Here is a 13,631-nt window from a genome sequence, read left to right as displayed (position 1 = left end):
TTTGTGTATATTTTATATTTAACATGATATATAATATAATACATACATGCTGTATTCATTCACTGTATTCATATATTTATATATATATATATATATATATATATATATATATATATATATATATATATATATACATTGTTTACACATTCACACATACATTACTATATACAGTGCATTCAGAAAGTATTCAGACCCCTTCATTATTTTCAAATTTTGTTGTTGTTATTTTAATTTTTTTCACATCAATCTACACTTCACACTCCATAATGACAAAGCAAAAACCAGATTGTTGATAACTGACAATTTATTAAAAAGAAAAACTTTAATATCACATTGACATAAGTATTCAGACCCTTTGGTATGACACTTAAAATTTAGCTGAAGTGCATCCCATTTCTCTGGATCATCTTTGAGGTGTTTTTACACTTTGATTGGAGTACACCTATGACAAATTTAACTGATTGGGCATGATTTGGAAAGGCACACACCTGTCTATATATGTAAGGTCTCACAGCTGAAAATTCATATCAGAGCAAAAACCAAGCCATGAGGTCAAAGGAACTGCAAGCAGAGCTCAGAGACTAGACTGTGTCGAGGCACAATCTGGAGAAGGCTACAAAAAAAAAAAAAAAAAAGAAAAAGAAAAAAAAAGATTTTTAAATTTTCAAGAGGCTGAATTGAAGGTTCTCAAGAGCACAGTGGCCTTCATAATTCCTAAATGGAAAATGTTTGGAACAACCAGGACTCTTCCTAGAGCTGTCTGCCTCTCAAAACTGAGCAATCGGGGGAGAAGGGCCTTGGTAAGAGAGGTGACCAAGAACCCGATGGTTACTCTGGTTGAGCTCCAGAGATCATGTGTGGAGATGGGAAATATTTGCAGAAGGACAACCATCACTGCAACACTCCACCCATCTTGGCTTATGGCAGAGTGGCCAGAGAGAAGCCTCTCCTCAGTGCAAGAAAGCAAAAAAGCACCTAAAGGATTCTCAGACTGTGAGAAACAAGATTCTTTGGTCTGATAAAACGAAGATTTAACTGTTTGTCCTCAATTCCAAGCGTCATGTCTGAAGGAAACCTGGCTCCACTAATCACCTGCACAATACCATCCCGTGGTGGTTGTAGCATCATGCTGTGGGGGTGTTTTTCAGCGGCAGGGACTGGGGGACTGGACAGGGTTGAAGGAAAGCTGAACGCAGCAAAATACAGAGATAGTATCTTAATGAAAACCTGGTCCAGAGCGCTCAGGACCTCAGACTGGGCCGAAGGATCACCTTCCAACAGGACAATGACCCTAAGCACACAGCCAACACAATGCAAGAGTGGCTTAGGGACAACTCTGTGAATGTCCTTGAGTGGCCCAGCCAGAGCCCAGAATTAAATCCAAACGAACATCACTGGAGAGACCTGCAAATGGCTGTCCATCGACGGTCCCCATCCAACCTGACAGAGCTTGAGAGGATCTGCAGAGAAGAATGGCAGAAAATCCCCAAATCCTGGTGTGCAAAGCATGTCGCATCATACCCAAAAAGACTTGAGGATGTATTCGCCACCAAAGGTGTTTCAACCAAAAAGTACTGAGTTAAGAGTCTGAATACTTATATAAATGTGATTTTTTTTTTTTTTAATACATTTGCAAAGTTATCAAAAATATGGCTTTTGCTTTGTCATTATGGGGTATGGAGTGTAGATTGATGTGAAAATTTTTTTTTTAAATAATTTAAAGCATTTTAGCATAAGGCTGCAACATAACAGAATTTAAGAAAAATGAAGGGGTCTGAATACTTCCTGAATGCACTGTATCTCTTACTCTTAATGCTGTATATATTTTAAAATATTCAAAGTACACAATGCCGATATCACATATTTTAAATTTCACAACATTTTTAAACTTTCAGGCAAGGCTTTATCAAGCCAACATCAAAGTATGTCTTGACAAATTTTCCTTTTCTAGTTAAAATATACTATCAATAATGCAGAGAGCATAAAACTAAACATTTCATGTTAAAACACCAAATTGAAACATTGATTGGGACCGTAAACATCCAACAATTAGGCTAATGAACTATACAGTATTACTTGGCAGATTAATTCTTAATTCCAATTATTAATAGTAATACATTTAACTATTTATTCAGTAATAGTATATTTTATCATATTGTGGGTTTGTAGAGGTAAATTACTGTAATGCAATGCTTCTTGGTTTAAAATGCTTATTACAATGCTTATTGCTTTATTTAAAAAAAAAAAAAAACAGTGAAAAGCATCAAATAATGACTGCTGAAGATGGACAGACTTCAAACAGAATGAGAGATAAATCATAAACATGAGAGATAAAGATTACTGGATGATATATTGATCGTGTTAGGCAATGTATTCAGAAATAGGCAGCAATTCCAGAAAAGGTTGAAACATCTCAAATGAAAGAGAAGAAGACCTCATAAAAAAATAGCTTCCTACTGAGATAAGAGAGGGAAGATCAGAGAGGGCTAAAATGCAGAATGGCATCCAGCTTACCACCATCACCCCAATTGAATGACCATTTCCACATTATCAGTTTACCCACAGGGCACACAGACCTCTGCAGACCAATTTAACCCTACTGATAGCTCCAGAGCCTATCAACAAACATCACACGATATTGAAAAGCTTTGTACAGTATTCGAGAAAGCTTATATACACATAGGCAGAACATTCATTTTTCATAAACATTGTTTCCCCTTCTGCCACTCACTCGACGTTGTGTCGATGTAGTGACACTAGGGGTCGCCCTTGGGAGCCCCAAACACCTCTGATCTTTGAGAAAAGGCCAATGGGAATTGGCGAGTGGAATTTGCATGCCACTTCCCTGGACATACGGGTATAAAAGGAGCTGGCTTGCAACCACTCATTCAGATTTTTTCTTCAGAGCCGAGCGGTTGTGTTCAGTGAGCTGAATTACTCTGCCGATCCATTCACCTCTAAATCGAGTGAAGCTGTTGGATTTACGGCGCATTACAGCGGTTTCTCCCCCTCTTGCACCGGCGTTGTGCAGAGAACATCCCTGGGCGCTTCAGCAGCTAAAAGAGTATATTCTTTCCTCATAAAGAGTATATTTTCTACTAAAAGAGTGGCACTTACGAAAGTGTCTTTTTCAAGATGACTTTTCATTTGTGTATAATTCCTGGTTGCGGTCGCTATCTCTCCTTTTCTGACGGCCACGATCGCTGTCTCACATGTTTGGGTGCTTCCTACGTGGAGACATCTTTCATGGATGGTTTGTGTCCTCATTGCGAGAACATGACCATGGCAACGTTGCAGTCGTGGCTTTCTTTCGTCAGAGGGAAAGCCATCCCAGTGGCTCCCCGCCTCGGTCTTTCTACCTATGGGTATGAGGTAGAGACGGTTAGCACTGGGGGCGATTTGGGGACCTCAATGGGAGCTTCTCCGCCGGGAAAGCCCCCGCGGACCTCCTATTCCCCAGCACGCCCGTGTGCCCTTGTCGGGTTCTGGGATGAGTCCGCGGGCTCCTCTCAAGGCGAGTTCATGATCTCATTCGGAGCTCGTGAAGAGGATGAGTTATTGATAGCAGCATCGGAGAACGGGTCCATCTAGTCAGGCGCAGAGGACTCGGCTGGGCTCCCACTATCAGGTGTGGTAGCCCAGTCGCAGGCTGATGCAGAACTTGTGGCCATGGTTGCCCGGGCCGCTGCGAGCGTCGGGCTGGAGTGGAATCCTCCACTCCCCCCTGAACCCTCGAGGCTTGACAATTGGTTCCTGGGCCAAGAGTGCCACTCATGGCCACGCCCTGTCCCGGTACCGCCCCGGATGCGGAAGACCTAAGTGGCATACCACCTGCAGTGGTAGACACAATCACTCAGGCCAGGACTCCATCTACAAGGCGCCTGTATGCCCTGAAGTGTCGTCTGTTCACTAAGTGGTGTTCTTCCCAACGCGAAGACCCCCAGAGATGCGCAGTCTGATCAGTGCTTTCCTTCCTGCAGGAGAGGCTGGAGGGGCGGCTGTCCCCCTCCACCTTGAAGGTGTATGCAGCCGCTATATCGGCACATCACGATGCAGTAGATGGTAAGTATTTAGGGAAGCACGACTTGATCGTCAGGTACCTGAGAGGCACTAGGAGGTTAAACCCACCCCCAGATTGCATCTCATCCCCTCGTGGGACCTCTCTGTGGGGACTCTCTTTGAAGACTGCCCTCCTGACTGTGCTCACTTCCATCAAGAGGGTAGGGGACCTGCAGGCGTTCTCTTGCCTGGAGTTCGGTCCGGGCTACTCTCATGTGAACCTGAGACTCCGACCGGGCTATGTGCCGAAGGTTCCCATGACCCCATTTAGGGATCAGGTGTTGAACCTGCAAGTGCTGCCCCAGGAGGAGGCAGACACAGCCTTGGCGTTGCTGTGTCCGGTGCATGCTTTGCAGATCTATTTGGATTGCACGCAGAGCTTTAGGAGATCCGAGCAGCTCTTTTTCTGCTTTGGTGGACAGCGGAGAGGGAGCGCTGTCTCCAAACAGAGGATCGCCCACTGGGTCACTGACGCTCTACCAGGAGTGTGGCGGCCTCCTGGGCTCTGAAAAATGGTGCCTCTTTATCAGACATCTGCAGAGCAGCGGGCTGGGCAACACCCAACACCTTTGTGAGATTCTATAATCTCCGGGTTGAGCCAGTCTCATCCCGTGTGTTGTCAGGTACGAACAGGTAAGTTCCGGGACAGCTGGCCGGGTGTATCACATGTGCATAGCGCCTTTCCCCTCTCCTGAGGTGAAGATGCGCACTTTTTACCCCCAGTCGTGTTCACGAAGTTGTGGACCCTGGATGTCCTTCCTCCTTAGCCCTGCCAGCCCAATGTGTGTGCTAACTAGGCCCTGTACTGGGGTAGGTGCTCCACATGCGCTGGTTGCCCATACTTAACCCTGTATGTTGTATCTTCCGCAAAAAAGTTTCCCTGTTGGTAAACTGCATCTTCCTTGGGCAGAGGTCTCTCTGCCCATGGTCACTGTGTTTGTAGAACTCCTCCCCCCTTGGGTAGGACCTACCACGGGACTTCTCCACATGATGCTTCCGACAAGACTCGGTAAGACCATGTGATGTATTTCCACTCAAATGCCCCCCCCCCACCCCCCAGGCGGGGTGTGGTCTCCACGGTGTCCTCCCCTTGGGAGGGACACCCCCCGATGAACGGACCCTATATGGCCCCCAGCTGAATGATTTCGTTCCTTTTGGGCAGGAAAAAAGAGAAGAGGCCGCAGCTGGGTCAGCCGGTCCCTAATTTTGGGCAGTCGACTTGTCCACAAGGTGCAGGGGACTGCTTGACGCCTGTAAGAGCACTGGGGGAGGTTACGTGACGGCCGAGTGCGCTGGCTACGAGGCACGCAAAGTTATGCCCGTTTCGCACAACCAGTCCACGTAACACAGTTCCGTTAGCTGTGGCATTTTGTATAGGGACCCCTAGTGTCACTACATCGACACAACGTCGAGTGAGTGACAGAAGGGGAACATCTCGGTTACTGTCGTAACCTCCGTTCCCTGATGGAGGGAACGAGACGTTGTGTCCCTCCTGCCACAACACTGAACTACCCACTGAAATGGCTTGTCTCAGCTCCTCAGCACAAAACCTGAATGAGTGGTTACAAGCCAGCTCCTTTTATACCCGTATGTCCGGGCTCCCAAGGGCGACCGCTAGTGTCACTACGTCGACACAATGTCTCGTTCCCTCCATCACGGAACGGAGGTTAGGACAGCAACCGAGACGTTTTCTGTTGTTATTTTCAATGGGGAGCTCTGATTCCAGCATAATTCACAATGGTAGAGAATAAATCTAAACTCTTAAAACTAAAAAAGTAAAGTTTGACAAGACAAACATTGAATGTTGCTTGACCAAGCCTTATCTGAAAGATGAAAAAGTCTTGATGTCTGAACTGTTATTTAGGCTTTATTTAGTTTTAATACTTCAATACAAGAATCATAGTCTATTTTGTTTCTATAGGCTTGTTTTGGACAAATTGTAATGTTGGGCTTGACAAAGTCTTGGAAAGGACTGAAAAGGATTAATAATGCCAAAATTAAAAAAAAATTGTGAACTATCCCTTTAATTGCTCTTAGGCCTAGTTATTAGTAAAACGAACACAATCTCTCTTTCTCACCGCTGCTCTGCGTGATGTTGATGTCTACACGCATTTCAGGAATGCTGCTCCCTGGAAAGTTTGCGACGCAGCTGTACGTGGCCTGATCTCTGAACTTCATGTCCACGATTTCCAGGCTGCTGGTACCAGGTGGCATGTCTGGGTCACTGCGGAGCACGATCAGGGTGTCGGTGGGGTAGATGACAGCTCCATTCTTGTACCAGGTGTAGTTCACCTTATCCTGAGGCTGGGCGTCAACATGGCAGGACAGTTTGAGGTCTCGACCCATCTGTATACTCTCGCTGTCTTTGTTGGAGTCCGGGGTGATCTGGAATGTTAAATTCTTCATGGCTGATTGAGAGAGTGAAAAGAAGACATGAGAATCAAGGTGAAAAAGAGGTGAAAACTGTGAAAAGGCAGCTATAAATGGAGCAAGATGCAAGAAAGAAAAGACCAATCATAATTCAGTATGCAAATAAATGCAAAAAAATAAAAAATAAAAAAGAGTAATTGCTATTTACTTCACTATATGATACGTATCGCGATACATGTTGTGATATATCGCGATGCATCACAATATCACTATTGGATTACGATTGAAACTGCGGCAAACGCATGAAAGACTCATCGAGAGAAAGAGTGAATCATGCGGTTTCAGTTTTTAATCGTTCTCAGGCAACTCTGACTGCACTGAGAAACACCAGTCTCAGAGTTTGCACTTATTTTGATGACCTGCTTCTTTTTTTCATTTACATGATGTTGTTGACTCAAGGGGTGGTTACACAACACTTCTTGCTTTAGTCACTCCCAATAATACCAAAGTCTATCTAGCAAGTCAGTCCACTGTCGGGAGGCTATTTCCAGTCATGCCAGTGCAGCTCCTATCTACTTGAATGGGGGGACACAGAAATCTCAAAAATGGTTGGTCAAGATTACGATCAAAGAACATCTTTCAAATCGGCAATAAAATTTAATAATATTGGAATCATAAATTGTGCTTCTTTACCTCATATTATGCTAAAACACACAATTTTTCTGGCTTGTATTGACAGGTGAGGTCTGTATCTAAAAGGTGATTGGCTCTTTTACCTGTAAGGCAAGACTTCCTTTCTACATCTGTTGACCGTTGGGTGCTAGAGCTTCTTGGTTGGGCATTCCAATTCCTCCCATTCATTTAAATAGAATGGCCCATCTCTGCTAAATATTATCTGATTATACGCATCTGAGCGTGGGAGATCAGAAACAGTGATGCCTCCAAGGGGGGCTGGGGGGCCGTGCCCCCCCTTAAAAAACACTGGATGTGAGATTAATTTGTCTTCCTTACATAAACAGGCCTAGTTTCATTTTGAAAAGAAATAAGAATTAGTTTTCCTCCTTTTTGTTTCCCATATATCTAAGATTGAGTCCATGTGGAAGGTGTATAGCTGTTTTATCAGAATTTAGTATAATAAAAAACATTGCATTTTTTCTTGATGCGGAGAAACGGAGCATCTGAAACGTCATACAGTATGGTTTACAATGAAAATGTGCATACAGACTATTTGCACAGAGGTGGTACAAATATATTAATACCGGAATTACAATCGCAGGAAACAAACTTCATCTGCTGCTTGTTGATGATTTAAGACGCGTGTTGTTGTGCCCTCCTGATAACGGCAGTGTTTACAGTCAGCTACTTTTGATTGAAATTCACATATGCTCACTTATAATGCAGCAGCCAGTCAATGTCGTTTTTAACAATCATGTTAAAGGACACGCTATAGTAATCTAATATTATGGCAAGTTTTGGATACCTTTTTTTTTTTTTTTTTTTTTACCAACTTTTCCTTAACAAAAGAGAAGTGGCCCATTCAAACAGTTCTTTCACACTTTCAGAAATAAGAATTTATGCATTTTTTAAAGTGTTTTATAAATATATATTTGAAGTCAAAGAATAATCTCTAATATTCTGGGTGGATCTGGTTCTAATTTGGATGGGCCCAGGCCCACCCCGGCCCACCCTTGGCTACACCACTGGTTTTAGGTTGTACACAATGGTTCCCCTACATTACCTTAACCTCTTAATTTCTAGATCATTTCTGCAACCATGCTGCAACATCAATAAACAGACAAGCCATCGATAAATTCATTATTTGTTATAATGAATTATAATTATTATATAACCATTAAATTCATCCACAACACATTTTGGAAGACTGATATATCCTTTCTGCAACTCTTCTGTGCTTCAACACTGAAAACTTCCTCAGCACCATTAATATGCAGATAATAAAATAAATTATTACAAATAACCAATGACTCACAATCAAGGGTTTTTAAAATCAGAAATGTATTGACAGACATAAAAAAATAAATCAAATTAACATTTAATAAACTATTTAATTACCCTTAACCAGGCTAACTTTCATTTCTTACTGTGCAGTTTAGTGGAGACAGTTTCAGTTGTGGCCAATAAACAGAAAACCTCTCAGTTAAACTTACACATCATATTCTTATCCACTTTATGAGTCAAATCTGTATAAAATCAATATCACTTAGACTATAGCTAAACTCACATTTAGAAGTAATTATTTATTGAGGAAAGCAGTAGAAATAACGTCAGTAATTGAGTATGTCTCCGATTGACGTTAATTTTAAATTGCGCTAGAGCACAAATATATGTGGCTGAATGAGGTGCGTGCAGATCAAATGCGTGTTCATATACAGTATAGCTATCAGACAGAGATTAAGGTGATTAGATATTAAGATAATATATTATAGGAGGAAGGTATTGTATTCTTAAATGTTTTTCTCGTCTGTTCATTATTATGCGTTCAAATGCCATTTACTGTTAGCCTATCTATTTTCTGCATTTAATTAAATGCTAGCCTACTTCACTAATTTAATTCATTGTTGTCTGTCAACCTCAAATAATCAAATGTGATAATAAAAAATTATGAAAAATATGAACGGAAAATAAAACCTAAAAATAACCATAAGAAAACTTTCTGTATGTTATTTTAAGGTTGTCCCACAAAAACCTCCCTGCAACATTCTTGGAAGGTTAGTTTACAGTTACACAAATAAAACCTAAAAAGAACCATTAGAGAACGTTCTGCATAAGTGCTTTTAAGGTTGCCACAGAAAAACCTGCCTGCGATGTTCTGGAAACGTACGTTTATGGTTTTAAAAATATAACCTAAAGAGAATTGGTTATTAAAAATTAACAAAATGGTAATCCACGTTTACATTCAATTTTAAATCATTTGATAATTCGTTGCTTTCAATATTATAATGTAATAATGTAACACTTGCTCACATTGGATAAGCCAGTAAGAACAGCGATACAGATGTTTCCATGCAAAGGGGTAAAGGGCAAAAATGTATATGTGTTGATCGGTTTTTGCTAAAAAGTTTATGACCTTACCTCGATAAAGGAAAGCCATTTAATGATCACGCACTTTTCTTTTGTTTTTTGTTCCCTATCTGTCACTCACTCGACGTTGGTGTCGATGTAGTGACACTAGGGGTCACTCTTGGGAGCCCGAGACACCTCTGGTCTTTGATAAAAGGCCAATGAAAATTGGCGAGTGGTATTTGCATGCCACTCCCCCGAACATACGGGTATAAAAGGAGCTGGTATGCAACCACTCATTCAGATTTTCTCTTCGGAGCCGAACGGTCATGCTCATTGAGCTGAATACTACTGTTCATTCACCTGCTGGATCTGACGGCGCATTTCAGCGGCTTCTCCCTCCTCTGCACTGGTGCACTGCAGAGAATGCCCCTGGGCGCTTCGGCAGAAAAACTAGAGAGTATATTTTCTGAAAGAGCATTTTTCCCCTCTAAAAGAGTATATATTTCTCTAAAAGAGCGCACACACGGAACGTCTTTTTAAAGATGCTTTTCCGATTGTGTGTTATTCCTGGTTGTGCTCGTTATCTCTCGCCTTCTAACGGTCACGATCACTGTCTTTCGTGTCTGGGCACTGCTCACGCGGAGACAGCGTTCGTGGATGGTCACATTCTCATTGCGAGAATGTGTCCATGGCAACGTTGCGGTCGCGGCTCGCCTTCGTAAGGAAGCGAGCCACCCCAGAGGCTCCCGCCTCGGTCCTTTTACCCACGGGTTTGAGGCCAGCGCGGCTAGCACTGGGGGCGATTTGGGGACCCCAATGGGACCGCCTCCGCCGGGTATCCCCCCGCGGAACTCCCATTCCCCAGCACGCTCGTCTGCCCCGATCGGGCTTCCGGGTGAGTCCGCCGGCTCGTCTCACGGCGAGTTCGACCTCTTATTCGGAGCCCGTGAAAGTGATGAGCTCTCGAGCGCGGCATCGGAGAGCGGGCTCGTCCAGTCGGAAGCCTCGGCTGGGCTCCTCCCTTCGGGGTCGATCGCCCAGTCACAGGCTGACGCGGAGATGACGACATGCTTTCCCGGACAGCCGCGAGCGTCGGTTAGAGTGGATTTCACCGCTCTTCCCTGAACCCTCGCGGCTCTGTGATTGGTTCCTGGGCTCGCGGCGCCGCTCAAAGCCACGCCCTGCCCCGTTCCTTTCTTCCCGGAAGTGCATGAAGAGCTGACAAGATCGCGGGAGGCACCTTTTACTGCCCGGTCCCGATCTTTTCAGCTTCCCCGCTCTCACTACCCTCGATGGTGGGGCGGCCAAGGGTTATTCGGCAATCCCCCGGTGGATAAAGGCGCTCGCGGTGCACCTATGCCCGCAGAGCACCGCCACCTGGCGTGGGTGCCCAAAGCCCCCGTCCAAGGCCTGTAGGTTTACGTCGTCTCTGACGGTCAAAGCCTACGGCGCTGCTGGACAAGCCGCCTCTGCCCTGCACGCCATGGCTCTCCTGCAAGTCTGCCAAGGCGCTAAAGGAACTGCACGAGGGTAGTTCCGCCCCGGGATTGATGCAGGAACTGCGCTCGACGACCGACCTCGCTCTCCGAGCGACGGAGGTCACGGCACGGTCTCCCGGGCGGACGATGGCCACACTAGTGGTCCAGGAGCGCCACCTTTGGCTCAACCTGGTTGAGATGGGTGAGGCCAACAGGACACGATCCCTTGCTGCCCCCATTTTCCAGGCGGGCCTATTCGGCGACACTGTCGAGGACTTTGCCCAGCAGTTCTCGATGGTAGAGCAGTAGATGGATGCTAGCCGGCTTGTCCTGCCCCGGCGTGGCTCAAGATCCCCCCATCTACTCATCGCCGAGGGCATCCCCCTGCGGTGACTGCACCGGCTCCGCCGCAGCCCGCCCCTCCGGCCCGGCCCCGGCGTGGAGCCCACCGCAGGAAGCCGACGCCACCCGTCTCACAGCCGGCACCGAAGAACCCACGGAGGTCTTCGAAGCGCCCCTGAGACGGGCGACCCAGTGACAACGAAACCCGCTGCTCTGGAGCTGGTAAGCAGATCTTCTTTTTGTTACCTTTTGCATTTAATTGCGCTGCATGCCCAAGTGGCTGCAGTACTCAAGAGCTCCGCAAGAGTGGTTTCCTTGTTCCCTGGGTCACATATTCGGTGTGTACGGCTGGCATCACGACCACCGTCCACCACTCCATTTGGCAGGTTGGCGCTCCGGCGGCAGTCTCCCGCCCTGAGCGCCCAGCTGTGGCACAAATCCGCCCCCGATGTGACAGTCTCCACGGGTCATGAGGACAGGCCTCTTCCTCCCCCGTCCCAGGCTGTTCCGGGGGTGGTCACAAGGAGCCAGGTAAGTGCTTCGATGTCCTCGGACTCAGCACGGCCACGATGGGGTGTGGCACCTCAAGCTCCGCCCCGCCGCGAGGCCCCACCCGCCGGTACATCCGATGACGTTGTCCCTTTGGTCCCCCTTGCGCGGAACTCGGGTGCATGGCTTGCGCTTTCCAGTCCGTCGCGAGGGCTGGTCCGGACCGTCCGACTCGGCTGCATGATTCACTTCGCTGGGCATCCGCCCAGGTCCAGCGGTGTCCACTTCACCTTGGTGAAAGATGGAAACGCTGCTACCTTGCGCGGAGATCGCTACCCTCCTACGGAAGGACGCGATAGAACCTGTCCCTCCAGCCGAGATGAAGAGGGGGTTTTACAGCCCCTACTTCATTGTACCGAAAAAAGGCGGTGGGTTGCGGCCAATCTTGGACCTGCGAGTACTGAACCGGGCCTTACACAGACTCCCGTTCAAGATGCTGACGCAAACACGCATTCTAGCGAGCGTCCGGCATCAAGATTGGTTCGCGGCGGTAGACCCGAAGGATGCGTACTTTCACGTCTCGATCCTTCCTCGACACAGACCCTTCCTGCGGTTTGCGTTTGAGGGTCAGGCGTATCGGTACAAGTCCTCCCTTTTGGCCTGTCCCTGTCTCCTCGCGTCTTTACGAAGATCGCAGAGGCTGCCCTTGCCCCGTTAAGGGAGGTGGGCATTCGCATTCTCAACTATCTCGACGACTGGCTAATCCTAGCTCACTCTCGAGACGGGTTATGCGCACACAGGGACCTGGTGCTCTCACACCTCAGCCGACTAGGGCTTCGGGTCAGCTGGGAAAAGAGCAAGCTCCTCCCGGTTCAGAGCATCTCTTTTCTCGGTTTGGAGTTGGACTCAGTCTCCTTGACGGCGCACCTTATGAACGAGCGCGCCCAGTCGGTGCTGGCCTGTTTGAAGGCGTTCAAACAGAAAACAGCGGTTCCACTGAAACATTTTCAGAGGCTCCTTGGGCATATGGCGTCCTCGGCGGTGGCCACCCCGCTCGGGTTGATGCATATGAGGCCGCTTCAGCACTGGCTCCAGACTCGAGTCCCGAGACGGGCATGGCGCCACGGGACACATCGCGTGGCCATTACGTCGGTCTGTCACCGTCTTTTCAGCCCTTGGACCGACCTCTCGTTTCCACGAGCAGGTGTTCCGCTAGAACTGGTCTCCAGGCACGTCGTGGTCACGACAGACGCCTCCAAAATGGGCTGGGGCGCTGTTGGCAATGGGCACGCAGCTGCCGGCCTCTAGACGGGTCCGCAGCTGCGTTGGCACATCAACTGCCTCGAGTTACTGGCAATTCTGCTCGCCCTGCGGAGGTTCCGGCCGTTGATCCAGGGCAAGCACGTGCTAGTTCGGACAGACAGCATGGCAGCGGTAGCATATGTCAACCGCCAAGGCGGTCTGCGCTCCCGCTGTATGTCATAACTCGCCCGCCGTCTCCTCCAACGGAGTTAGCAGCACCAAGTCGCTGCAAGCCACTCACATCCCGGGCAACCTCAACACTTCGGCGGACGCGCCGTAACAACAGGTTACCCTCAAGGGAGAGTGGAGACTCCACCTTCAGGTGGTCCAGCTGATTTGGAGTCGATTCAGTCAGGCACAGGTGCACCTGTTCGCCTCCCAAGAATCCTCCCACTGCCCGCTCTGGTACGCCCTCACCGAGGCCTTCCTCGGCATAGACGCGCTGGCACAGCTGGTCCCCTGGCATTCGCAAATATGCGTTTTCCCCAGTGAGCCTGCTCGCACAGACCCTGTGCAAGGTCAGGGAGGACGAGGAGAAGGTCGTCCTGGTAAGCACCCTACTGGCCC

At 47.3% G+C, this 13,631-nt stretch overlaps 1 protein-coding gene across 1 annotated transcript in view; it reads right to left on the bottom strand.

Annotated features, from left to right (window-relative positions):
* Nucleotides 1-13,631, bottom strand: part of LOC127411924 (MAM domain-containing glycosylphosphatidylinositol anchor protein 1-like) — a 288,415-nt gene that overhangs the window by 102,718 nt on the left and 172,066 nt on the right. The window contains exon 8 of the mRNA XM_051647835.1: nucleotides 6,138-6,467. Coding sequence (XP_051503795.1) covers nucleotides 6,138-6,467 — 330 coding nt within the window. The remainder of the gene's footprint in view (nucleotides 1-6,137; nucleotides 6,468-13,631) is intronic.

Source organism: Myxocyprinus asiaticus, chromosome 21, assembly GCF_019703515.2.
Source record: "Myxocyprinus asiaticus isolate MX2 ecotype Aquarium Trade chromosome 21, UBuf_Myxa_2, whole genome shotgun sequence".
Classification (NCBI taxonomy): domain Eukaryota; kingdom Metazoa; phylum Chordata; class Actinopteri; order Cypriniformes; family Catostomidae; genus Myxocyprinus; species Myxocyprinus asiaticus.
This window is presented reverse-complemented; position numbering and strand designations above follow the sequence as displayed.